This window comes from Malaclemys terrapin, chromosome 10 (assembly GCF_027887155.1).
Source record: "Malaclemys terrapin pileata isolate rMalTer1 chromosome 10, rMalTer1.hap1, whole genome shotgun sequence".
Taxonomy (NCBI): Eukaryota; Metazoa; Chordata; order Testudines; family Emydidae; genus Malaclemys; species Malaclemys terrapin.
In genome coordinates this window covers 40,065,823-40,092,543 of record NC_071514.1, presented here as the reverse complement: position 1 = coordinate 40,092,543, position 26,721 = coordinate 40,065,823, and the positions used below count along the sequence as shown (strand labels likewise).

The window sequence follows — 26,721 nt, the reverse complement described above, 5'->3', positions numbered from 1 at the left end:
CAGCTCTACGCCGCCACTCCCTACATGCTCAGTGAACTCTTGCACCCAACTCTCACCTGTCCCACCACTTCCCTAGGCTGTGAACCCCTCCTCGCCCTATGCAGCCTCTCTGCAGCTCAGCTCTCCCCTCTGCTCAGAGCCCTCTCCCACTCATAATCAGTCCCCTCCCCCACAGACACCCAGGGTCAGGGTCAGGCCCTGCCCCCACTCCTGCATTCCCTGTAACAGGCCTCTTGCTGCTGCATTTTTTGTCTACGTCCGGGTAACATTTTTTGCACATTTTTTTCATTCAAAACCACCAGCCTTTTTTCAAAATCAAAAAGTTTCAGGAGGAACCGTCACCGCGCTGGCGCTGGCCTGTGAAATGGTCAGTGATCGCTGTGATGCCAATGCCTGGAATTGGTTTCAAAATCTCCCCTTTGCCCCACCTGGGCTCTTGGGCCAGGCTGCATCGTGAAGGGCCTTCTGAGAACTAGTTCAACACTCGCCACTGCAGCCCCTCAAGCTGGGCCCATTCTGAGCCCTGCCAACTGGAGCCGCTGCCCCTTGTTTGGGATACCGACGGCGGCCCTGCTTTTCTCCCTGCGCCCTTTAGGTGAGGGTCGAGCCCCCAGTGGTGGCAGGGGATACTGTACCATGCCACACTGCACTGGTGTGCGTGGGTCTGAGCCCCATTAGCTCCCAAAGACCAGCTGCCCCCCTACATAGATGCAGACCCAAGCCAGGCAACAGCCCCACCCAGCCAGTGTGGCCAGGCCACACAAACAAAGACAAAGAACTCACTTAGCAAACAGCTGCCGGCAGCACATGTAGATGTCGTAGCTGGTGGTGTTAAAGGTTGCCATGCTCAGGAATGCAGAGCAGTCGGCCACTTCTCCTCGGGGCACGTACAGGATGCCTGGGGGCAGGGAGAAGGAGTTTGTTATCCGGGGTGTTACTGGTCTCAGAAACGGCCAGCATTTGCTAGGAGTGCCTTGTGTTCATGCCAGCGACCCAGTGGCCTGGAGTGGGAAGCAGGATAACACCTTCTAAGAGAGCCTCTCCAAGCCTGCAGGACGTGCAGCAGCCAGGACCCCTGCCGTGGCTTTGAGTCAATCCCAGCGGCACGTTGCTCGCTTGGCCGCCTTGCGTTTCTGATCTCCTGGGTGTGCTCTGCCGATGCAGACGGTGCCTCAGCGATGTGGCCCTTGGGGGAGGCAGAGAGACGCCCCTGGGCCTGTCTTTGAAATGGTCACATGAAACACCCCAAGGTTCATCCCGGGAGGCTGCACAAGCTGACAATGGCAGCTCTGCGAGCAGGTGTTACAGGGCTAGCCAGGCTCTGGGCCCCACCCAAATGTGCCAGGTGTCCAGGAGAGCCTGCCAGACAGCAGGTGGATGGGAGAGTCGGGGTCTGTGGGGCAGTGCTGTCAGCCAGAGCAGAGCCAGCACTGGCATGACACTTGCCCAGAACCAGCCGCAGAGGCGCAAAGGTGACATAAAGCTGCGTACTGCCTAGGCCCTCCTGGAGGTTCAGCACCATCCTAGGGAGCTGGAAAGCAGGGACTGTACCTCCCACCACCACCAGGCTCCAGTGGGTTGTGAGTCTTTGGGGGGAGGGGGAGCTTTGGGAGCGTGTGAGGAAGTGGGCTGGGGCGCACCACATGCACAGGGCAGGGTAGAAACACACATGGAGGCAGGAGTACAGCGGGGGGGGGGGCAGATGGGGGCTATTCCCCATGGCTGCAGCTGCGGAGTGGGGAGCTCCAGTGGGCCCTGGGCCAGGCTATTTTGCCCCCAGCACAACCCCTCTCTGTGTGAGGAGCACTCAAGGGCCCACCACCCCCATGGAGCATCCAGCTCAGCCCAAGCCTGCCCCAGGCCTTGCATACCCATTCAGTGAACATGCTTGGCAATTAGCATAGCCCCACCCATGCAGTGACAGGGGCCCTCCCCTTACACCTGGGTACTACAATGCCCAGCCACCTATGGGCCCGCTGGCCCCTCTCCCTGGCCAGCAGGGCTGAGGCCTGTGAGTGGAATAATGGACAAAGGCTGTTCTCCGAGTGCGAGGGCCAGTTACACAAGGGAACCGAGTGTCCTGCTGCAGCCACAGGGCTGGGCCTGCCTCACATCCCTCTATGGGGTGGCCGAGCCGAGCCAAGCAGCTGGGCCACCTGCCCTTGCTGCTCCCGCACAGGGCACAGATGTCCAGGCCAACCAGGATTCTCCGACTGGCCCTTTGCATAGGCCTCTGCCAAGACCTTGGCAAGATGTCACCCAAGGCTATGCCCTGAGCTGCATCTCCCACTGCTGTGTGGGGAGGGGATGCAGGCTTCATTTCTCCTCCTGCCCCACACTGCTTGGGTCTGGACAGAATGCATGATGCAGAGAGACCTCAAAGCCTCTAACAGAAGGGCTTAATCCTCCAGCCCCCAGCCAGGCAGCACCGTTCCCCAGGTCCTCAGGGCAGGGGCCAGACAGAAAGCAGCCCAGAGCAGGGCCTGACTTTGAGCACAGTCGCGGATCTGGAAAGGGAGGAGACGGCAGACACTGAATCTGCCTGTGCAGAGCCACACCCAGCCAGCTGCACCACTCGGCAGGCCGGCGGCCAGCACAGAGCCCACCAGGGAGCACTTCGTGGTCAAGCTGGGCGCTGGTCGGCAGTGGGGGAGCTGTGCATCGGGCTGACCCCACTGTCGCTCTGCCTAGCACAGACAAGGTTTGGTCTGAGGTCAGAGGCCAGTGGCAGTGGGTTAGCACTTGGGCCTTTCTGCTCTGTTGACAGGTGATCAATCCTGGCTCAGGTAGGGTTGCCAACTTTCTCACTTCTAAAAACCAGACCCTCCCTGCCCCACCTCTTCCCCCTGTGGCCCCGCCCCCACCCTGTCTTTTCCCCCAAAGGCCTTGCCCCTGCTCTTCCTCTTCCCGCAAGGCCCTGTCCCCCGCTCGCTCCTCTTCCCCCCACCCATCACTTGCAGTTCTCTCCCCTCCCTCCTCCTCACTCTCCTCTCCACTTGCCCCACCCACAGCTGGGCTCCCTCTGCTCCAGGGCTGGGATGGGAGCTGCAGTCTGCTGCGGAGCCGGCTGCCTGCCTGCCCATGAGATGCAGGTAAGAGGCAGCCCAGCAGTGCAGGGACTGGCGTGGGTTGATGACCTAGACAGAGCCTCCCCCACCTGTGGTAACCAGACTTTTGGTGTCTGCTCAGTACATGTGACCGGACACTGCCAGGTCGCCTTTTCAACTGGAATTTCCAGTCGAAAAACCAGACACCCAGCAACCCTACGCTTAGGTCACAAGTGAAGATGAGTTTGATGGGTCTCAGCCTAGTCCTTGTTGAAGATTCCCAGGGAGGCTGCATGTTGGGGGAGAGAGGCATCAGCCAGTGGAAAGCATATACCACTGTGAGCCTAACTGCCATCTCTCTCCCTCACTGTTCTCAGGGACTGAGCTGGGGTCTCAAACAGATTATCTGCTCCCCTTAATGACAATTTCTCAATTCACTTTCCGAAGACCCAGTCTGCTAAGCAGCCGTCTCTCCCTGCTCTCTCAGAGCTCCAGACTCCCCTCATTCCCATCACCCTTCAGGGGCCCGTCCCAGTGGGCGCCCGGGACAGTGAAATCTAGCTGGGGCCGTACCTGCGACACAAGCGTTGAGCATGGAAACGCAGGCCCCGGTGAGCAGCGCTCGCAGCACGATGCTAGCAAACTCACTCTTCCGCTGAGGAACCATGGACGCTACAGGGAGCAGAGGACAGTGTGGTGAGAAAGACCCTGCGCTCAGAGGCGTAAAGGCTCATCTGCCTGTTGTGCCCTGGATGGGGCTGTGCAGGTGGCAGGCAGCCGCCAAGGGACTTCTAGCCCCTGCCCAGCACTAGCCCAGACGACCCCTCAGCCTGGGGCCAGGCATGCCCTTCCATCTCCCATGTAACCCAGGATGCCCAACTGATGGGGCTAGTTCTACAGTGTTATGGTGTCTCTAAAATCTACCAAAACACGTTGGAAGCAGAAAGTCCCTGCATAACATATTTCCTTGTGCCATGGAAAGTAGTTCCTGCAAGGGAGAAATCGGGAAATATAAGTGGGACAGTATGGCTGCGGCGGGGCGGGGGGGGGGGGGGGATGCTGCCCCTCCAGCCTCTACCCTCCATGCGGGAGAAACATCAAGATTGATACAAAAATGGGTAGAATTAAATTAGTGTTACTAGGGCTGTCAATTAATAGCAGTTAACTCATGTGATTAACTAAAAAAATTAATCACGATTTAAAAATTAATCGTGATTAATCGCACTTATAACTATAGAATACTACTTGAAATTTACTAAATATTTTTGGATTTTTTTTTTACATTTTCAATATTGATTTCAATTACAACACAGAATACAAAGTGCACAGTGCTCACTTTGTATTATTTTTTATTACAAATATATGCACAGTAAAAATGATAAACAAAAGACATAGTATTTTTTCAATTCACCTCATACAAGTACTGAAGTGCAATCTCTATTGTGAAAGTATAATTTACAAATGCAGATTTTTTTTTTGGTTACATAACTGCACTCTAAAACAAAACAGTGTAAAACTTTAGAGCCTACAAGTCCACTCAGTCCTATTTCTTATTCTGCCAATTGCTAAGACAAACAAATTTGATTACATTGACGGGAGATACTGCTGCCTGCTTCTTATTTACAATGTCACCTGAAAGTGAGAACAGGTGTTCGCATGGCACTTTTGGAGCTGGCATGGCAAGGTATTTACATGCCAGATATGCTAAACATTTGTATTCCCCTTCATGCTTTGGCCACCATTCCAGAGGACATGCTTCCATGCCGATGATGCTTGTTAAAATAATAATGCGTCAATTAAACTTGTGACTGTACTCCTTGGGAGGAGAACTGTATGTCTCCTGCTCTGTTTTACCTGCATTTTGCATATATTTCATGTTATAGCAGTCTTGGATGATGACCCAGCATATGTTCATTTTAAGAACACTTTCACAGCAGATTTGACAAAACACAAAGAAGGTACCGATGTGAGATTTCTAAAAATAGCTACAGGACTCGACCCAAGGTTTAAGAAGCTGAAGTGCCGTCCAAAATCTGAGAGGGATGAGGTGTGAAGCATGCTTTCAGAAGTCTTAAAAGAGCAACACTGATGCGGAAACTACGGAACCCAAACCACCAAAAAAGAAAATCAACCATCTGATGGTGGCATCTGACTCAGATGATGAACATGAACATGCGTCAGTCCACACTGCTTTGGCTCCTTATCAAGCAGAACCCATCATCAGCATGGAAGCATGTCCTCTGGAATGGTGGGTTGAAGCATGAAGGGACATATGAATCTTTAGCGCATCTGGCACGTAAATATCTTGCAATGCCAGCTTCAACAGTGCCATGCGAACACCTGTTCTCTCTTTCAGGTGATGTAAACAAGAAGCAGGCAGCATTATCTCTTGCAAATTGTAACCAACCTTGTTTGTCTGAGTGATTGGCTGACCAAGAAGTAGGACTGAGTGGACTTGTAGGCTCTAAAGTTTTACATTGTTTTATTTTTGAATACAGGGTTTTTTTGTACATAATTCTACATTTGTAAGTTCAATTGTCATGATAAAGAGATTGCATTACAGTACTTGTATGCGGTGAACTGAAAAAAATTTTGTTTGTTTTTACAGTGCAAATATTTGTAATAAAAATAACTATAAAGTCAGCACTATACACTTTGTATTCTGTGTTGTAATTGAAATTAATATATTTGAAAATGTAGTAAACATCCAAAAATATTTAAAATAAATGGTATTCTATTGTTAACAACGCAATTAATCGCAATTAATTTTTTTAATTGCACGATTAATTGCAATTAATTTTTTAATCGTCTGACAGCCCTAATTATTCCACCACATGCTTATGTTGTTAGTTAGTTATGTTGTGAGATTTTCAAACCAATCAAAGGAATTCCAGGAGACTCCTGCTTTCTGCCCCTCGGAGACAAGCCAAGTGTCAAGAGAGAGAGCATCATGTTTATGACCCTTGGACTGCAGCTTGATATTTGATGTGATTTACTGTTGGCCTGCGATCTGCAGAATGGGGCTGGTGGTCTAGTGGTGACTGATGCGTTCTGTGGAGCATTCCACAGGCATCTCTGAATGCAAACTGTAAAAATATAGTTTATTCTGAAACAACAGATCTTGCAGCTATTTAGGTCCTGACATCAAAGGGGTGTTGAGACCAAAAAGGGATGTCATGTGTAGGCATGTCTTGTCAGAACCATAAACCAGGAGTAAGTGGGTTTCTTTTATAAACACTCTAAAATCTTCATTCTTCAAATGTGAAGGAGAACTGTAGCGTTTCAAGTGTGGACAATACCTACGCCAACTGGAGGGGCTCACCTGTGGGCATAGGCGCTGACTCCGTGGGTGCTCCGGAGCTGGAGCACCCACCGGCAACCCCCCCCATCAGCTCCCCTCTTCCTCCCAGTGCCTCCTGCCTGCCAGCGGACTCCGCCAATCAGTGCTTCCCCCTCTCTCCCCGCGCCTCCCACCCGCTGCAATCAGCTGTTTTGCAGCATGCAGGAGGCTCAGGTGGAAGGGTGGAGGAGTGAGGATGCTGCACGCTCAGGGGAGGGAGTGGAATGGGGTGGGAAGAGGCGTGGCAGAGCAGGTGCGGGAAGAGGCTGGATGGGGGCTTGGGAGAAGGGGTGGGGTGGAGGCAGGAAGAGTCAGAGCAGGGGTGGAGCCTTGGGAGGGAGGGGGGGTGGGGCCTGGGGCAGAGCCAGGGGTCAAGCCTCCCCCAGCACATTGGAAAGTCGATGCCTGTGGACGTAGGTAATCCACCTCCGAGAGTCGGTAGCTAGGTTGATGGAAGAATTCTTCTGTTGACCTAGCACTGTCTACACAGGGACTTAGATCGGCTTCACTACTCTGCTCAGGAGTGTGGATTTTCCAGTGTAGACCTCATTTTCTAGTGTAGAGCAGGCCTTAAGGTTACATGAGATTTTCCTGCCACAAAAGAACAAAGGCAGCTAGACTTGCGTTGTATATTCATTAAACAGACACATATTCAGGAGCTGACAGAATCACCAAAAGCAACCCATGAAGCACTGAACCAGTGCAAGGCCAACAGAGAATATTAAAAGCCAATCCGGCTCTAAGAAGGTGTGTCTTGTCATTCCTGTAAAATTATGAGAGAAAAGGGGTACCAAACTCTCTGCTCTCACCTCCAAACACCCACTCAGAACAGCAAAAAAACAACATCTAAGAACTGGGAAGATTCAAGAAGGCACCAGCCTGATGACAACCAAAACTTCAACATGATGAGATGGAAGTAGCCAAAAGTCCTGCCAAGGGGTTAGAGTTAAACTTTCCGGTAATGATTCTATTGGGATATGGAAATGCTGCAGTAACTTACAAAGTTCACAGTTTCTCCTGTTAATCACCAAATAGTAAGACCACACGATCCTGGAGAGGAGAGCGGCCATGTCTACACCACAAACTTATACTGACTCATGTTACGTTGGCAAGCAGCGGCTGCAGTCAGTACATCGCTTGTGCACGTGTATACTTGGCTCCTTGTGTCCACGATGCACGTACTCATCAGGAATGCTTGCATCAATGCAGAGTGCAGTACACCATAGATAGGCATCCCAATGTGCAACTCACCACCGTCCAGCATGCTGTCTTTTGGGAAGATTTGGAAATGCATGATGGAGCCCAAACGAGTTTCACAGGGGTGACTGGGAGCATGGGGTCAACTGCCCAGTTTGCAACGGTCTCCATCCCATAATGTTATCTGTATCCCATAATTTTCACACCTTTTTTCAAAATCCCACAAACCCGCGTGGCCCTCCCCGCTGTCTGCCACCTGTGACAGGAGCCTGCAGCCTGCATACATCTGCATTGTTGTCGTGAGCATTGTAAGCACAGGACGCATGATCCTGGAGTATTTGCAGAGCTGCAAGAAGAAGCGAATGAGTGGGGAACGTGACGATTCCTTGGAGGACAGATTGCTGTGCGACATAGCGAGAACCAATTCAAAGTTGTTGGCAGTGGTCATGGAGCAGCTGCAGATAGTGAAGCACCAGTTCTGGGCCCGAGAAACAAGCACTGACTGGTGGGTGCAGGTTTGGGATGACGAGCAGTGACTGCAGAACTTCTGGATGCACAAGGACACATTCCTGGATCTGTGTGCTGAGCTTGTCCCAGCCCTCCAGTGCAGGGACACCAAACAGATGCACTGACAGTGGAGAAGCGAGTGGCAATCGCACTGTGGAAATCTGCACCACCAGATTGCTACCGGTCAGTCAGAAATCAATTTGGAGTCGGGAAAACCACTGCAGGGGCTGTTGTGATGCAAGTGTGCAGGGCCATTGATCGCTGCCTGCTGCGCAGGACTGACTCTGGGCAATGTTCAGGACATAGTGGATGGATTTGCAGCAATGGGGTTCCAGAACTGCAGTGGCACAATAGATGGCACGCATATCCCTACTTTAGCACCAAATCACTTTGCCACGGAGTACATCAACAGAAGGGGCTATTTTTCTATGGTTATGCAAACACTGGTGGATCACCGGGGACGCTTCACCAACTTCAGTGTGAACTGGTCAGGGAAAGTGCATGACACTCGCATCCGTAAGAACACAGGACTGTTTGGAAAACTGCAAGCCAGGACTTCCTTTCCTGACCGACAGATTGCCATTGGGAATGTTGAAATGCGAATAGTGGTCCTACTCCTGGCTCCCCTGGCTCATGAAGTCACACACTGGCCACCTGAGAGCACCAAGGAACGATTCAACCACTGGCTCAGCAGGTGCAGAATGACAGTCGAATATGCTTTTGGTTGTTTGAAGGGTCGCTGGCATTGTTTACTCACGAGATTGGATCTTAATGAGAAAAATATCCCAATTGTTATAGCTGCCTGCTGTGTCTTGCATAATATCTGAGACGCAAAGGGGGGAAAGTTTTGGCTGGGGGTGGAGGTGGAGCAGCTCTCTGCTGAATTTGAACAGCCAGATACAAAGGCTATTACAAGAGCTCAGTGCAGAGTGATACAGCTCAGGGAGGCTTTAAAAGACCATTTTAACAGTGAGCCAGAGTAGTGCTGTGGTGTTGTAATGTGCTCTACTTGGCCCTGCTCTTTTGTGGCCTGGTAGGAATCATGTGGTGATTGCTGTACATGTAGGAATAGAACATTGTCAACGCACCTATTAATTTTGTTTCTGAATGAGTTGTACGACACTGCGCAGTAACAAGTAATTGGGCGCTTTCAGAACTGCTGAGCAGTCAGCAGCATATGTTGTGAACTAATAGAGATGAATTATGTTCCAACTAATATAATTTTACTCTGTAACAAAATCAGTGCAAAAACAAAACCACATTCAATTTTAAAACAAATCTCACTGAAAGCTTAATAATTAAATTAAGAGACCAGAACTTATGAAGGGGAAAGAACATTCATGTCCATTTCAGCTACACATGCATCTACCGTGGCTTTCACAGATTAGCGTATGAGAATCTGTGACTTTCTTTAATGTCCCCGGGTTGGAATGGTAGGGATAGTGCAGTGACCCCGGGTGCTACGTTGAATGTTGAGAGGGGTATAGGGAGGTCTCAATATTGAGTTCTCAATGAGCTGCAGAGGGAGGCAACCATGGGATGGTTGAACCTGCAGGTCCACCAGAGTCTGCAGCATCTGTGTTCTTTGCTTGAGAAGCCCCACTATGTCTTGGTGCATCTCCCTCTCCTTTTCTGTCTGGGACTCCTGGGCTTCTTTCCTCTCCATTTTCTCCTTCTCTAGGTTGTCCACAATGTTCATCCTCCAGGCCCTGTGCTCATGGTCCGATGCAGCGCTGGCTTACAGGATCTTCGGGAATGTATCATCCCAAGTCATCTTCTTTCTCCTCCTTATCTGGGCTCAGGTGTTCTATGGGTGTGGAGGGGGTGACCCTGAAGGCCGCAAGGGCAACAGCTGCAGATACAACACACACAGGTACCATTGTCAGCATATTCACTACAAAAAGCAAAACTTAAGATGCAGACCTCACTCTCCTTGGTCCCTAAAAGTTGTGAGCACTACATTCTTACTTCGGCTTGGGATGGCTTGTGCACCTAACCCATCACAGCACCAGCCACAGCGAGTATGGCATGCTGGAAGTTGGAGACATGAGAAGGGAATTGCTCGGACGCATGATTCTAGTAGTGCAGGGCAACTGCACTGAATACTCACACCATGTTCCACAGGCGGGGTGATTTTAGCTGATATCTCATTCCTGAGGGTAACAAAGGCATAAAGCTCACAGCTGCTGCTGGCGTCCTGAAGCCACCCGGGCTCATATGCTGCTAGCCTGCATACTGCAATGGTGCCTGCTGAAGTTATTCCTGAGTGGCATGGGAAAGTGCCCTACCACGGAGGAAGAAATAAGGCAGCCCTCCCTAGAAACCTTCGGCAGAGGATTTCAGGGGACTTCCATGGAAATGTCATCGAGATTTCAGAAGGATTCAAGGGACATCTCTGTGTACATAAACAAATAGCTCCACGTGGCTCCCCTGCCTAACTCTAGAGAGGACTGAAAAGCAGTTAGCTTCTAACAAAAGGTCAAAAGATGGTGTCCTGCTATTTTGGAGGTGTCCCTGTAATTGAAAATTTATCTACACGGGGTGCTTACCTGAGGTTCCTTCTCCTGCATTGGACTTGCCCATGCTCGACTGGTGGGACTGGCTGGACTGTAGTGGAGTTAAATCAGGTCCTGGCTTGCTGTGCAGTTGGATCTCCCAGCCGCCTGTCCCCCATATTCCTCCTCCTCCTCGTCCACCACCTCCTGTCCTCACTGTTCACAGCAGGGGCCTGTAATTCAGGCTCCTCAGAGGTATCCACTGTGCTGTTGTGGTAGTGGTGGGGTGTCCGCCAAGGATGGCATGCAGTTCTTTGTAAAAGCAGCAAGTCTGCAGCTCAGCACTGGATTGATTGATGGCCTGCCTGGCCTTCTGGTATGCTTCCTGCAGCTCCTTGGCTTTCATGCAGCACTTCTGCTGGTCCCTGTCCTACCCCTTCTCCTGTATCCCCCGAGCAATCTGCTCATAGATGTTGTCATAAATATAAAGGGGAGGGTAACAACCTTTATGTATGCAGTAACATCAAATCCCTCCTGGCCAGAGGTACAGAATCACTTACCTGTAAGGGGTTAATCAGTTCAATTAACCTAGTTGACACCTGACCACAAGGAACAATGGGGAAAGAAGATACTTTCAAATCTGGGGGGGGGGGGAAGGGGAAAGGTTTTGTTTGTGCTCTTTGTTTTGTTCCCTTTTGGGACAAAGAGAGAGACCAAGCAGGTAACCCAGCTCCTACTGAAATGATACCTCTAAAATTACAGAAATTGTAAGTAATAGCAAGGAAATGCATTAGATTATCTTTTGGTTTAGCTTATGAATTTTCCCTATGCTAAGAGGGAGGTTTATTCCTGTTTTGTAACTTTGAAGTTAAGCCTAGAGGGGAATCCTCTGTGTTTTAAATCTTTTTATTGCCCTGTAAAATTACCTTCCATCCTGACTTTACAGAGGTGCTTCTTTTACTTTTTTCTTTATAATAAAGTTCTTCTTTTAAGAACCTGATTGGTTTTTAGTGTCCTAAAAACCCAAGGGTCTGGTCTGTATTCACCTTGTTAATCTATTGGTTGGGGTATTATTCTCAAGCCTCCCCAGGAAAGGGGGTGAAGAGGTTTGGGGGGATATTTTGGGGGGGGATAGGGCTCCAAGTGGCCCCTCCCTGAATGTTTGTTTAAAACACTTGGTGGTGGCAGCAATACTGTCCAAGGACAAGGAAAAGAATTTGTGCTTTGGGGAAGTTTTTAACCTAAGATGGTGGAATATAAGCTTAGGAGGTCTTTCATGCGGGTCCCCACATCTGTACCCCAGAGTTCAGAGTGGGGAGGGGACCCTGACAGATGTCAATCATTTATGCGGCTGGTTCAGAGCTGTGTCTGCACAGCCTCTTCTTCCCACAGACCCAGGAGACCCAATATCTCCTGTTTACTCCAGGCCGGAGCATGTCTGGAGCATGTAGCCGGCACTATCATGATCATTTATGTTCTGTTTTGCTCTGTTTAATGTTTTCTTTTCCTTTCTTTAATAATAGAATGACCCTGGTTAATAAGTGGGATAGTTGTGTTTTGTTTTAACTGTGGTATTACCTAGAGTATGTAAAAGAGCCCCCAGGACTAGGTTGTAGTCATCAGAGCCCTGGACTGGCAATGGGAAAGGGCTGGCCTCCCATTTCTTGTTTCTCTCGATTAGATGGTTTTAGTAATTTTAGGATACAATTACTTGGTGCTCAACAATCTAAACCTCGCCCTTTCCATCCCCACCCCCACTGGGCTGGGGTGCAGAGCTCCCCCAGCAGGATGGAAAGGCTTTGTATGGCCTGTCCAATATAATCACAAAGGGGAGGAGTGGGGCCTGAGCACAAGGCGTCAGGAGACTTTGGTAAATTCCAGTTCTGCAGCTGGGTGATCTTAGGCCAGTCACTGCCCCTCTCGGCATCCCTTTCTCCTCCCTCCAGTCTGTCTTGTCCATGCAGATTGTGAGCAATTTGAGGTAGGAATTCACTGTGTCTGTGCTACATCAGAATGACAGGGCCCCCCAGTCTCAAATCAGGTTCTGGGCAGCGCCTTGCACAATGGGGCCCTGATTCCTGGTAGGGAGCGGTGAAGCATGTGGCACAATGGGGCCCTGATCTTGGTCAGTGGATCTTCCCCCAGGAATACCACTGCAGGCTTCACCCCTGCTCTCAATTCCCTGTCCCGTCGCGCTCCAAACTCACTCAGTCCTCCCAGCATGATCCCAATGGAGCTGAGATTGGCGAATCCACAGAGGGCAAAGGTCGTGATGGTTTCAGCTCGCATCTAAACAACACAACAGCAGGTGAGAGTCACCGTAGAGATGTGTCCCCGGAGGAGCCACTCCCAGTGATGTACCCCACCCCCCACACTGACCCTGCTGGCCTCAGCTTGTGTGAGACAGTCAACACAGAGAAGCCAAGGCCCCGGAGCTGACCCTGAGCAATCCCACGGTGCCGAATTGGCCCTTCCCTCTCCTTCGAGCACAGAGGAACAGCACAGTGCGTGGCAGCACTCACCCTGGGCCAGGGGCTTGCTCTCCTTGGCCATGCAGGCCCTGACCTGTCTGCCAAGGCAAGTGCAGCTCAGCGAGTGTGGGGCAGCCTTTGCGCTGTCTGTGTGGCCCCTGGACCTGCCGTGTGGGGACTCATGTCAGGAGCAATCAGAGACCCCTGTCCCTGCTTGCTGGCAGCTGGCACTCCCAGGGAGCCTGCAGCCCTCGCCGGGCAGCCCTGGCTCTCTTTCTGCCTCAAGCCTGATGCAGGGCCAGGCTAGCCCTGTCTGGGCAAGGAAGTCTGAGACACTTGGCAGATTGTTTCTGAGCTGTGCTCTGAACCCCACATCTCCTCTCCTCCCTGCAGGCCACCCCAATATTTCCCTCTGCCCAGACACAGAGTTCCCCCAGCTCAGCTTGCTGCCCTTCACGCCTGGTGCTGCAGTGCGAGCTGCTTGGCCCATTCCCCAGGGTGGCAGCTCATGGCTCTCACCGAAATCCACTGCTTGCGACCCCCGCTCCACTCCTCCAGTCCCGCCAGCCGGTTCTTCTTGTACGTTGACAGCTGCTCATATGCCACAAACTCGTTCAGGAAGATTTTGATGCCTAGCAGCTCAGCCACCAGAGGTGAGTCTGCCCAGTCTGCCCCCATGAGGAAGGCCACAGGCATCAGGATGTAAGAGCAGATTATCTGGGACAGAGCCCCCGGAGATGGTTAACACCCATGTGTGTTTGACCCACAACCTGCCCCCAGCTGCTCCATTGCATATCACCCTCCTGCCCAGCGCCAGCCTGCGCTGGGCTCCTGGCGGTGCTGTGCTGCAGCAGACCCCTAATGGGAACAGGAGAAGCATCAGCCCTGTTTGGCTCTATCTTAGGCAACTCATGGCTTAGGGGGCAACAGCCTCTCTGTGCTCACCTGGCAGGACTAGGCTTGCCAGGTGTCTGGTTTTCAACTGGAACACCCGGTCGAAAAGGGACTTTGGCGGCTCCGGTCAGCACAGCTGACCAGGCCGTTAAAAAGTATGGTTGGTGGCGTAGGCAGGCTCTGTGCCTGGCTCCTGGGAAGCAGCCACATGTCTCTCCGTCTCCTAGGCGGAGGTGTGACCGGGAGGGCTCCGCGCGCTGCCCCTGCCACGAGCGCTGCCAGGAACTGCAGCCAATGGGAGCTGTGGGGGCGGCACCTGCGGGCACACAGAGTCCCCTGACTGCACCTCCACCTAAGAGCCAAAGAGACATGTGACCACTTCCCAGGAGCCGCCTGAGGTAAGTGCCATCTGGAGCCCACACCCAATCCTGTGACCCAACCCCCTACCCCAGCCCCGAGCCCCCTCCGGCACCCAAATTCCCCCCAGGAGCCTGCACTCCGTATCCCAACCCCGAGCCCCCTCCCAAACCCTGAACCCCTAATTTCAGGCCTCACTCCAGAGCCCATACTCCCATCCCAGAGCTTGTACCCCCTCCCACACCCCAACCCTCTGCCTCAGCCCGGAGGCCCCTCCCACACGCCAAACCCCTCGGCTCCACCACCCCCCATTCTGGAGCCCCCTCCTGCACCCCAAACCCCTTATCTCCAGCCCCACTCCAGAACCCACACCCCAGTCCCCTAACCCAGTCTGGAGCCCCCTCCTACACCCTGAACCTTTCATTTCTGGCCCCACCCCAGAGCCCAAACCCCTCCTGGACCCCAACTCTCTGCCCCAGCCCAGTAAAAATGAGTGAGTGAGTGAGGGTGGGGGGAGAGCAAGCAATGGGGCGGGGGGATGGAGTGAGCGGGGTGGAGCCTCAGCAGAGGAGCGGGGCCTCAGAGAAGGGGAGGGGCAAGGGTTGTTCAGTTTTGTGTGATTAGAAAGTTGGCAACACTAGGCAGGAGGAGGGGAGGAGGGGCAACTTTTTGCTCTGCTTTGAGCCGGGGGGGGGGGAATGCAGAGTGCAGGAGGGGTACTTTCAGGGGGAGGTGAAGGCCATGGGAGAAAGGGGCACGGTGGCTGTGGCACAGGGGAAGCACTGCAGTGGGCGAGGGAGAGGGCAGAACGAGGAGCGCGGAATGGGGCGAGTCCGTACGGGTGTGGGGCTGCCCCCAGGTGCTCAGCATGGCAGTACCTGGAACGAGAGCTCCTTGATGTTCACCATCTCCCCGAACCAGGACAGGGCAGCATTGATGAACTTCAGCACAGCCAGGAAGGCAATCAGGTTGGCTGCAATGTTAGCGACCAGCCCCACGGAGGCGGCGGCGCCATTGCTGGCAGCTTCCAGGATATTCTGCTCAGCCCTGGTGGTACAAGGAGAGCAGTCAGTGTGAGGGACTCCCGTGGTGCCAGCTGGCAGAGAGCTCACTGTTCTTTAAAAGCAGCTCACGTCAGACCTGACAAACTCACTATACCTAATAATACACCATTATCATGGGACTGATCCATAAAGGGTCGCATGTGAGGTCACTTCTCGGCACTCAGAATCACTATGAGATGCCTGTACAGGTAATAGAGAAGGTCTAATGTAACTATACTGAAAATTACATCCGTATGGTCTTGCAGTGAAAGAGAGTCACCAAGAACTCGTATTTCTTGCGATGGCCTCTCCCTGGCTAGCTGATTACATCAGATATGTCTCAGCTTTGCACCGCTGAAACAACCAAGGCAAGGCAATGGAAAACCATCAAACTATAAACATCTCAACCACATGGCAGTGACCAGGAACGGCTGGGTAGCAAGGGGCTGGGCCTGTCTGGGAACAGAGACAAAGGATTGAGTCAGTGTATTACAGGGTGGGGAAAGACTCTGCATCCATTCACTGAGGTGGTACCTTGACTAGTTGGATGCTTCCTGTACTGAGCCCTGCCTCCTTGGGGCCAGCAAGTGCTGCAAAAGACCGAACTTTGGGGTGAGAACCTAGGAAAGGGAACTCTTCGCAAGTGTAGGCCCGAGGTTGCAGTTATGATTTTGTTGTTCGTAACCATTAGTTTCTATCACTCACACTTGCTTCTATTTGAATCTCTATTCTCTCTCAGATACAGTTCCTTTTGTTTTACTATAATTGTCCTCGGCCTTGGCTACACTGGCAATTCACAGCGCTGCACTTGCGTTCAGGGAGGGTGTTTTTTCACACCCCCGAGCGCAGCAAGTGCAGCGCTGTAAAGTGCCAGTATAATCAGCGCCTGCAGCGCTGCATGCTCGCTCGCACCGCTGCAAGCTATTCCCCTCGGAGAGGTGGAGTACTTGCAGCGCTGCGAGAGAGCTCTCGCAGCGTTGGCGGCGCGACTACACTCGCGCTTCACAGCGCTGCCGCTGTGAATCTGCAAGTGTAGCCAAGGCCCTCAAGTGCTGTATGTGGTACAGGACTGGTAGGCTGACTAGGGGACACTGCTCCTTTGGGACCAGAGGGCCTGGGATTTCTGTGAGTATCCAGTGATCAGGGGCTGGACACCACAGGGGGACACTTTGAAAGGATGTGGGGGCTGGAGTGCATTGATTGTCGACCTGCAGGGCGAAGGCAGGGCTGGTGTAGCCCAGAGGAGAGTGTTTGAGTCGGAACCCAGTGTTCACGGCACAGTGCAGGCTGAAGGGGCAGATGAGGTGGTTGTGACGTTGCACCCCATAAGGCTTTATGGAAATAGGCTTATGAATGTATATATGCCATAACTGGAATATGTTTTATGCTACATATGCCATATAACATATCTATGTAAAGGTTATGATCTACTGAAACTATTCATCCTATTTGTATGCATGTGCCATTTTTGTGTTCGAAGTTATGAATATTGGCTGTAGCCTTAGTAAAGCATGTGGTCAGCTTCTTGAGAAAGGAATGTGCGAGTTAAGTGCCCAATCAAGAAGCACTTAACAGACAATGGATCTTGGAAGGTTCCAATCCACATAAGAAGTCTACTTGAAGACGTTCCAGGTAACACGTGAACCATGGCTGCTACCTGTAAGTTCTGAGTCATGCATGGACATGTGACTTGCCCATGTGACTCCAAAACTCCATCTTGTAGCTGGGATTCTACACAGGGGGAGGGAGGGGTGTTCACCCATAAGAGAAAGTCTATTTAAGCCCCTGGGAGACCCCTCCATTTTGTCTTCAGCTGGCTAAAGAGATAGCCTCTCAACCCCCAAAGATACCTGAAAGAAACTGGAACAAAGGACAGTAACTACAGGGGGTGTGAATGAATGCTGGACCTAGACTAGAAGGAGACTAGTCTGTAAAAGGAAGCTTACTGGAATTCCTCTGAGGGTGAGGTTTTTATCTGTATTCAGTTTTCTTACTGTATTAGACATAGACTTGCATGTTCGATTTTATTTTACTTGGTAATTCACTTTGCTCTGTCTGTTAAGAACATAAGAAAGGCTGTACCGGGTCAGACCAAAGGTCCATCTAGCCCAGTATCCTGTCTACCGACAGTGGCCAATGTCAGGTGCCCCAGAGGGAGTGAACCTAACAGGCAATGATCAAGTGATCTCTCTCCTGCCATCCATCTCCACCCTCTGACAGACAGAGGCTAGGGACACCATTCCTTACCCATCCTAGCGAATAGCCATTAATTAACTTAACCACCATGAATTTATCCAGTTCTCTTTTAAACGCTGTTATAGTCCTAGCCTTCACAACCTCCTCAGGTAAGGAGTTCCACAAATTGACTGTGCGCTGCGTGAAGAAGAACTTCCTTGTATTTGTTTTAAACCTGCTGCCTATTAATTTCATTTGATGACCCCTAGTTCTTGTATTATGGGAATAAGTAAATAACTTTTTCCTATCCACTTTCTCCACATCACTCATGATTTTATATACCTCTATCATATCCCCCCTTAGTCTCCTCTTTTCCAAGCTGAAAAGTCCTAGCCTCTTTAATCTCTCCTCATATGGGACCCGTTCCAAACCCCTAATCATTTTAGTTGCCCTTTTCTGAACCTTTTCTAGTGCCAGTATATCTTTTTTGAGATGAGGAGACCGCATCTGTACCCAGTATTCGAGATGAGGGCGTACTATCGATTTATATAAGGGCAATAATATATTCTCAGTCTTATTCCTTATCCCCTTTTTAATGATTCCTAACATCCTGTTTGCTTTTTTGACCGCCTCTGCACACTTTGTGGACATTTTCAGAGAACTATCCACGATGACTCCAAGATCTTTTTCCTGACTTGTTGTAGCTAAATTAGTCCCCATCATATTGTATGTATAGTTGCATTACTTTACATTTATCCACATTAAATTTCATTTGCCATTTTCTTGCCCAATCACTTAGTTTTGTGAGATCTTTTTGAAGTTCTTCACAGTCTGCTTTGGTCTTAACTATCTTTAGCAGTTTAGTATCATCTGCAAACTTTGCCACCTCACTGTTTACCCCTTTCTCCAGATCATTTATGAATAAGTTGAATAGGATCAGTCCGAGGACTGACCCTTGGGGAACACCGCTAGTTACCCCTCTCCATTCTGAGAATTTACCATTAATTCCTACCCTTTGTTCCCAGGCTTTTAACCAGTTCTCAATCATGAAAGGACCTTCCCTTTTATCCCATGGCAGCTTAATTTACATAAGAGCCTTTGGTGAGGGACCTTGTCAAAGGCTTTCTGGAAATCTAAGTACACTATGTCCATTGGATCCCCCTTGTCCACATGTTTGTTGACCCTTCAAAGAATTCTAATAGATTAGTAAGACACGATTTCCCTTTACAGAAACCAAGTTGACTATTGCTCAACAGTTTATGTTTTTCTATGTGTCGGACAATTTTATTCTTAACTATTGTTTCGACTAATTTGCCTGGTACAGACGTTAGACTTACCGGTCTGTAATTGCCAGGATCACCTGTAGATCCCTTTTTGAATATTGGCGTTACATTAGCTAACTTCCAGCCATTGGGTACAGAAGCCGATTTAAAGGACAGGTTACAAACCTTAGTTAACAGTTCCGCAACTTCACATTTGAGTTCTTTCAGAACTCTTGGGTGAATGCCATGTGGTCCCGGTGACTTGTTAATGTTAAGTTTATCAATTAATTCCAAAATCTCCTCTAGTGACACTTCAATCCGTGACAGTTCCTCAGATTTGTCACCTACAAAAGCCAGCTCAGGTTTGGGAATCTCCCTAATATCCTCAGCTGTGAAGACTGAAGCAAAGAATCCATTTAGTTTCTCCGCAATGACTTTATTGTCTTTAAGCGCTCCTTTTGTATCTCAATCATCAAGGGGCCCCACTGGTTGTTTAGCAGGCTTCCTGCTTCTGATGTACTTAAAAAACATTTTGTTATTACCTTTGGAGTTTTTGGCTAGCCGTTCTTCAAACTCCTCTTTGGCTTTTCTTATTACATTCTTGCACTTAATTTGGCAGTGTTTATGCTCCTTTCTATTTGCCTCACTAGGATTTGACTTCCACTTTTTAAAGGAAGTCTTTTTTATCTCTCACTGCTTCTTTTACTTGGAACCATTTAAATCCTACTTTCTGTATTTAATAAAATCACTTTTTACTTATTAATTAACCCAGAGTATGTATTAATATTGGGGTGGGGGGGAAACAGCTGTGCATATCTCTCTATCAGTGTTATAGAGGGCGAACAATTTATGAGTTTACCCTGTATAAACTTTATACAGGGTAAAACAGATTTATTTGAGGTTTGGACCCCATTGGGAGTTGGGCATCTGAGTGTTAAAGACAGGAACACTTCTTAAGTTGCTTTCAATTAAGCCTACAGCTGTTAGGGGACATGGTTCAGACCTGGGTCTGGGTTTGCAGCAGGCTAGTAGGTCGGGCTCACACCAGGCAGGGCACTGAAGTTCCAAGCTGCCGGGGCAAGAAAGCAGGGGCAGAAGTAGTCTTGGCACATCAGTTGGCAGCCCCAAGGGGGTTTCTGTGATCCAACCTGCCATAGTGGTTATCTGGTGTGTTGGGAGGGAGCATTTATGGAGACACATGCTGCAGGGCTTGAGGCAGGGCTAAGCACAGCATGGGAGTGGCATGTGTGCAGGGTGGGGAGAGCCAGGCTGGCTGGGTTGGTCATGGCCAGTCGTGCCAGGGTAGGGCAGGTTCTGGGCATGGCGGGGCAGGGCAAGGCAAGGTAGGGCATGGCCAGATTCAGGATATGGCAGGCAGCGCAGAGTGGGGCAGGCATTATGGGGCAGGGTAGGCAGCGCAGGGAAGGGTTGGGCAGAGCAGGGCAAGGCAGTGCAGGGAAGGGCAGGGCAGGGAACGGAGGGGAGGGGAGGGGTGGGGCCAGTCCAGGCTGGGCAGGGAAGGGTGGGGTGGTGGAGGGCAGGGAAAGGCAGGGGGGGGGCAGAGCCAGGCTAGGTGAGGCAGGGCCAGGCAGAGCAGGGAAGGGCAGCATGGGGTGGGGAAGGGCAGGAAAAGGCTGGGGGCAAGGTCAGACTGGGCAGGGTAGAGCCAGGCAGTGTAGTGTGGGGCTGTGACACTTCTCAGGGCACCAGGGTTGTGAGTCACCTTGTTGCCACCTGCCCCTACAGCAAGGGAGTTTCGCCTGTGCCAGCTGGGTGTTAGCGCCTCCTGCCCTAAGCACCGCATCACTCACCCTCTACTGAGCTTCACGCCTTCCTTGCTCTTGAATTTGGATTCTTCTACTTCCGGGTAGACCAGCTTGGCCATGGCGAGAGCACAGGGCGCGGCCATCACAGAGGCAGCGATCAGCGAGGAGGGGTCGATCTGCAGCACACACGATGGGGACATTCCCAGTGGTTAGCCCTGGCAAAGCATGTGCAGGAGTGCCTGCCAGCAGGATGCATGGGCACCCCGGTGCCCCCAGCTCAGCGGGCGCAGAGCACACTAACACTGCAGGGACCCTGGTGTGAGTGGCAGGGGAGCAGTGACAGGAGAACCATGGGCACCCCCAGTTCTCACCATGGCTAGGAAAGGAGTTATCGGCTGGGTGATTCCTCCAGACGCTCTGTGCCCAATTGCTCAGCCCATTCCTAGGGCCTGGCTGCACATGTCCCACCCCCAGCCTCAGCTCCGCTGCCCCCAGGACAAGAATGGCAGCAGCTGGTGCTTACAGGCTTCAGGTTGGGCATCCAAGAGACCCCATTCTTGACCTCCAGTCAGCTTCAAGCAGGGACCTGGCTAGCATGGCTCTTGACTAGATCTGAGCTCTGACCCTAGCTGTGCATCTCCAGGGCCCATCTACACTACAGAAATCCAGGTGATGCAGTCTCCTAGTCCTGTCACATGCAGTTCCCAAACACAGAGAAGATATTCTGCCCACACAGGTCAGAGCAAGGTAGCGTGACCAGATGTCCCGATTTTACAGGGACAGTCCCAATTTCTGGGTCTTTTTCTTATATAGGCTCCTATTACCCCCACCCACCCACCCCATGTCCTGATTTTTCACATTTGCTGTCTGGTCACCCTGGAGCAAGGGGAGCTCTGTACAGTACCTGCCAGCACAGATACAGACTGTGGCACCCAATAGTTTAGCCTTTTGGGGTATGTCTACACTGTAATGAGACACCCGGGGCTGGCTTTGGGCTCACAGGGCTCCGGCTAAGGGGCTGTGTCATTGCAGTGTACACATCAGGCTCTGCCACCCTCAGGGTCTTAGAGCCCAGGCTTCAGCCTGAGTCCAAACGTCTACACCGTAATTAACCAGCCCTGCAAGCCTGAGTCAGCTGGCACGGGCCTGCCGCGGGGGTCTAGTTGCAGTGTAGCCTCCGTCCCAGCCCCAGGGCTGAGCCCACACTGAGAGGAGCCAAAGAAATCCATGGAATGCCCCCGTGGGATGGGCTTGCTGGCTCTCCTGGCAGGGCAGGCAGGGCTGTGGATGGGTGCCGTTCCGGTGCATCCTGGCGAACTTTACATCTGGCTGAGGGCAGGTCTGTCTCCTACCAACGCCCCAGCCCCTTTGCCTCCCCGTGGCAATTCTTGTGCCAGTCCCCCTACGTGCTAAGACCCCTGCGCAGACCCTATGGCGGGGGTGGGCAAAATACACCCCAGGGGCCGCATCCAGCCCTCCAGACGTTTTAATCCAGCCCTCAAGCTGCTGGGGAGCAGGGTCCGGGGCTTGCCACGCTCCAGCGCTCCAGCTGGGAGCAGGGTTCGGGGCTTGCCTGGTTGCGCCTCCGCGTAGGAGCCAGAGGGGTGACATGCCGCTGCTTCTGGGAGCTGCTTGAGGTAAGCACTGCCTGGAGCCTGCACCCCTGACCCCCTCCTGCATCGCAACCCCGTTCCCCAGCCCTGGCCCCCCTTCTGCCCTCCGAACCCCTCGGTCCCAGCCTGGAGCAACCTCCTGCACCTCCAACCCCTCATCTCCAGCCCCACCCCAGAGCCTGCACCCCAAACCAGAGCCCTCACCCCGCACCCCAATCTCCTGCCCCAGCCCGGAGCCCCCTCCTGCACCCTGAACTCATTTCTGGCACCACCCCAGAGCCTGCACCTCCAGCTGGAGCCCTCACCCTCTCCTGCACCCCAACCCCCAATTTCGTGAGCATTCATGGCCCGCCATACAATTTCCATACCCAGATGTGGCCCTCGGGCCAAAAAGTTTGCCCACCCCTGCCCTATGGCATACATGCTGCGAGAAGCGTAGGCCCAAATATTCTGTTGCCACCTTTCTAATTGCTGGTAACTGGACCCCAAAGGCTCCATCCCACCCCAGCCTCTTCCCCCAAGGCCTCGCCCCTTCTCTGCTTCTTCCCGCAAGCCCTGCCCCCTTCTCCACCTCTTGCGCCCAAGGCCCTGCCCCCATTGCTCGCTGGATCGTCTCAAGGAGCCTGCCTGGAGGTAGGAGGAGGCTGCAGCTGAGCAGGGGCTGGTGCAGGATGATCCGGTGCCTCTCCCCACCCCGTGGTAACCGGACTTTTGGTTCAGGTGCCATTTACCAGGCACCTGGACATCCTAAATGGTGCCCGGACACAGAAGCCAAAAGCCAGCCTGTCTGGGTAAAGCCTGGCCAGGTGGCTGCCATGCCTGGATATCGCTGCCTGCACTGAAGCAGGGGAGCCTGGGTGCTGACTGCTGCGCTCACCCCAAAGGACATGTAGGCTCCCATCACGCTGCCGGCAATGGTGGCGAAGCCCCCGGTCATCACTGCATGGACTTCTGAGAGAGTCATGTCCGCCAGGTAGGGGAGGACCAGCAGCGGGGCCTCTGTCTGCATCACAGAAAAGGCAATGAGGGTCCAGCTGATTCACAGAACAAGAGATGCCTCCCTGGCCATCTGTGCCCTGGGGGTTCATCCCACAGCGTTACCCTGGGGGCTCATGGCTCCCCAGGGATCTGGGGGAAGTTTGAGCGCATCCTCTGGAGCAGTGAGCAGGCTGGATTGGTCCATAGCACACACTGCAGCACAGCCTCCCAGGAGCCTGCCCTCTGACAGGGGAAATGGGACTGGGGTCTGGCCTCCATCATGGGGCTGAGACATGCATCTCCAAAGGGACTGGGAGGGGCCTGGAGGTCGTGGAAAGGACCCTGACATCTCTGCATTTCCTGGCTGTAAGGGCTCAGGAGAAATACCACACAGCAGCTGCTCCCTGCTGCAGGGCATGGCTCTGTATGGAGGGCGGGGGGCACTCTGCCCCTTGCAGAGGGTGTGCAGTGCTTAGTGGTCATGTCCTGGTGCTGCCCAGCCTGAGGGATGCTGGGTTGCCTCCTAGAAGCTCTTACCTGTCCTACAAAGATGTTTCCTGCCACACTGAGAGTCTCGGTGGGCGTAGTACCCATGGTGATTTGCAGCAGCCAGGAAATCTGCAGGGAAGCAGACAGGGCTCAGCCTCAGGACAAATCCAGGACATTTCACAAAGGCTTTTCCCCCAGTGGCCAGACCCTGCCTGGCTGTGGGCCCAGATCCAAGACTTGCTGCCTGAGGCAGAGATCCAGGGATGAGTGCTCTAGTACCAGGGCTTTGCGCAGCCCCACAGGAGCTCCTGAGAGCTCGGGACAGCCCCTCTGGGGCTGAGTCCTATGTTAATACAAAGCTTCCATCCATGTGTTCCCCTTTCGTAAGGATTCCTGCTGCCCCAGCCTGCCAGTGCCAGGAGCTTCTGGGACTTGTGTGGGTGCTGCACTGCAAGCAAGTCTAGGTTATTTCAAGGGGGGACAGGGGGACAGACTGGATAGTGACATGAACACTGGGGCACCAAGACCTGTACAGCCCCAGCAACATGTGGGAGGAGCAGGTCCTACCATCAATCCCCCCTTGTACCAGAGCTGCAATCCCCCGAGACCCAGGGCTTGGCCTTACCTTCAGGATGAGCCACTGCATGAGGCCAGCATAGTAGAGAATGGACATCACACAGCTGAAGAACACGACAATCGGTAACGCCTGCAGGCAGAACAGCAGTGCACAGGGTCAGCACAGGGGCCGAGCAGGGCTTTCTGGGAGCCCGTGACAGAGCACAGGATGAAGCCCCACATCTCGCCCGAGTGCCTGCAGCTGGGCATGGCATGGCGCAGAATCAAGAGCATAGAATAGTCCACAGGATGGCCCTGGGGCTCTGGCAGTGCTAGGGCTGCATGGCAGGTAGAAGGAGGATCTCACAGTACCAGCTCTTGCTGCAGGCACAGAATGGCAGAATGAGAGCCAGGGCTGCTCTGCATCTCATGCCCCCCCTCCCCTGGGTGGTGCCAATGGCCTCCCCTCGTAGGCCTGGCAGGATGACCCAGGCCAAAGGAAAGCGAGTTCCTAACACCCACTGTCTTCCCCGTGACCCACATGCTGACCTGAAAGGCAAAGGCCTCGTTGATCAGTCTGTCCCCAAAGACGAAGCCGGAGCCAGCGGTGGTGTAACTCAGGAAGATCTGTGTGGGGAGATGGTACATGTTGGGGAGCAGTGCTACGGAGAATATGCCACAAGGCCTCTTCAGTCACGACTGTCACGGGGAAGCCCCCAAGCCCCCTCCCTCACACAGTGCTCTAGCCCTGCCTGGGGATCACAGCAACAATCCATCCTGCCCCAGTGTGCACTGCACGGCATGGGGAAGCCTCTGGAGCCTCTGCCCTGGACAGAGTGGAGGAGGGGGAACTGGAGGAGAGCCAGGAGTGTAAGGGAGGTGTCAGTGGCCTGACAAATGATCTGGAGGCAAAGGCTCCAGCAGCCACCAGGGACTTCATGGCAGCATCGGGGTCTCTGTGGCAAGGAGTCAGGCCCAGATAAAGGGAATGGGGTGGGAGGCTGCCTCCTGGGTGCCAGAACACTGAGGGCAACAGGAATTGGGGAGCCCCCACTTACTGACAAGTTTATGGGAACCAACAACATGAGAGAAGGGCCAAAGCCTGTGGGGCCCCAGGACAGAGGGAGCCGCTTTCTGCTACCACTGAACAAGGAAGTTTACTAGTCCTAGCCCTAGAACTGTTCAGCCTTCCTCTGCTTCTCTGCACTGCTCCTGCCCAGAGCCAGGCCCACTCCTTGCTCGGCTTCCTGCTACAGATAAAGGAACAGCTTGTCACGCCAGGTCCCCGTGACAGCCTGGCCTGCAGGATATTGGCCAACACCAGCTTAAGCTTCCATCTCCTGAGCAATAAAGAATAGTTAGAACCTAGCCCCATGCCCGCCCACCTGGCCCCACATCCACGCCACTCCTCCAGCCCCACCCCTATCCTCCACCTCAGCCCCAGCCCTACCTTGATCTTCCACCCCCACCCTCCCAGCCCCACCTCCATACACAACCTCACCCCAGCCCCACCTCCACCCCATTCCCACTGCCACACTCATCTCCACTGACTCCAAACATGCCCATCCCACCTCACCTCCATGCCCTTTTCCCACTCCACCTCAAACCTCCCCTACCGTCTGGCAGCAGCGCACTCGGTACCTGGATCTGATTGCCAAGCCACTGGAATGCTTCGAATCCAGGATTCGTTCTGATTATAAAGATCCCAAGAACAAACTCCAGGCCAAGGCCCCAGAAGACGGCTCTCCAGGGCACCTGGGACCAAGACCAAAGCAGTGCTCTATGTATTGAGTCCCATCATCTTCCCACTCCAACCTCTAGCCTCTGTTAGTCATATACGACTCTAAGCCCCACTGTCATTTCATGGGAGGAGCCAGCAGGCACTTAGCTGCCATGGTGATGGGTGTCATAGAAACCCCCAGACAGACAGCAGGTAGGACCAGGTGAGGGATGTGAGTACTGACCCCACCATGCTGGGCTGAGCGAGCCTCTTGCAAGATGCACTTCCCCCCTTCTCTGAAGGGATCCCTCCAGTCCAGAGTGAGCCTCCCACCTCTGTTTGGCTGACCAGGCCCTGGCCAGTGAGAGGCAGGGCTTTCTGAATATCCCATGGGCTCTAGTGCACTCTGAAAAAGCGGGATAAGGAGGTGGAATGGGAGGAAACCAAGGAGCAGACAGAGAGAGAGCAGAGGAAGGGACCAGGAAGACAGACAATGAGATGGTGCAAATCAGGGAATGAGGGCCAGGGGAACAATCCCTCCATGTAAGGATACATCACCCTTTGCACACATGCCAGGCTCACTCTCAGAGGTGCTTTGCTGTCAATGGCTCTGCATCACCGTGCCCCAGAGCAGAGCCTGGCCCACTGAACAAGAAACAGGTGGGAGGAGGGGACAGAATTACAGAGGTATTTAGGCACCTAATGTTTCAGCTAGGCACCCAGTGGGATTTTCAAGATTACCTACGCAGGTGAGGTTAAAAGTCAATGGGAGTTGGGTGCTGAACTCACTTCAGTGCTTTGTAAACCCCACT

The 26,721-nt window shown here is 52.6% G+C and overlaps 1 protein-coding gene across 1 annotated transcript in view; it reads right to left on the bottom strand.

Moving 5' to 3' along the window:
• The window catches only part of LOC128843928 (sodium/nucleoside cotransporter 1-like), a 54,267-nt gene that overhangs the window by 1,211 nt on the left and 26,335 nt on the right, over positions 1 to 26,721 (bottom strand). The window contains exons 8-18 of the mRNA XM_054041069.1: positions 25,831 to 25,944; positions 24,739 to 24,816; positions 24,260 to 24,340; positions 23,683 to 23,763; positions 23,045 to 23,170; positions 20,600 to 20,730; positions 15,187 to 15,355; positions 13,577 to 13,774; positions 12,794 to 12,875; positions 3,621 to 3,719; positions 784 to 898 (exon numbers count right to left, since the gene is read on the bottom strand). Coding sequence (XP_053897044.1) covers positions 784 to 898; positions 3,621 to 3,719; positions 12,794 to 12,875; positions 13,577 to 13,774; positions 15,187 to 15,355; positions 20,600 to 20,730; positions 23,045 to 23,170; positions 23,683 to 23,763; positions 24,260 to 24,340; positions 24,739 to 24,816; positions 25,831 to 25,944 — 1,274 coding nt within the window. The remainder of the gene's footprint in view (positions 1 to 783; positions 899 to 3,620; positions 3,720 to 12,793; positions 12,876 to 13,576; positions 13,775 to 15,186; positions 15,356 to 20,599; positions 20,731 to 23,044; positions 23,171 to 23,682; positions 23,764 to 24,259; positions 24,341 to 24,738; positions 24,817 to 25,830; positions 25,945 to 26,721) is intronic.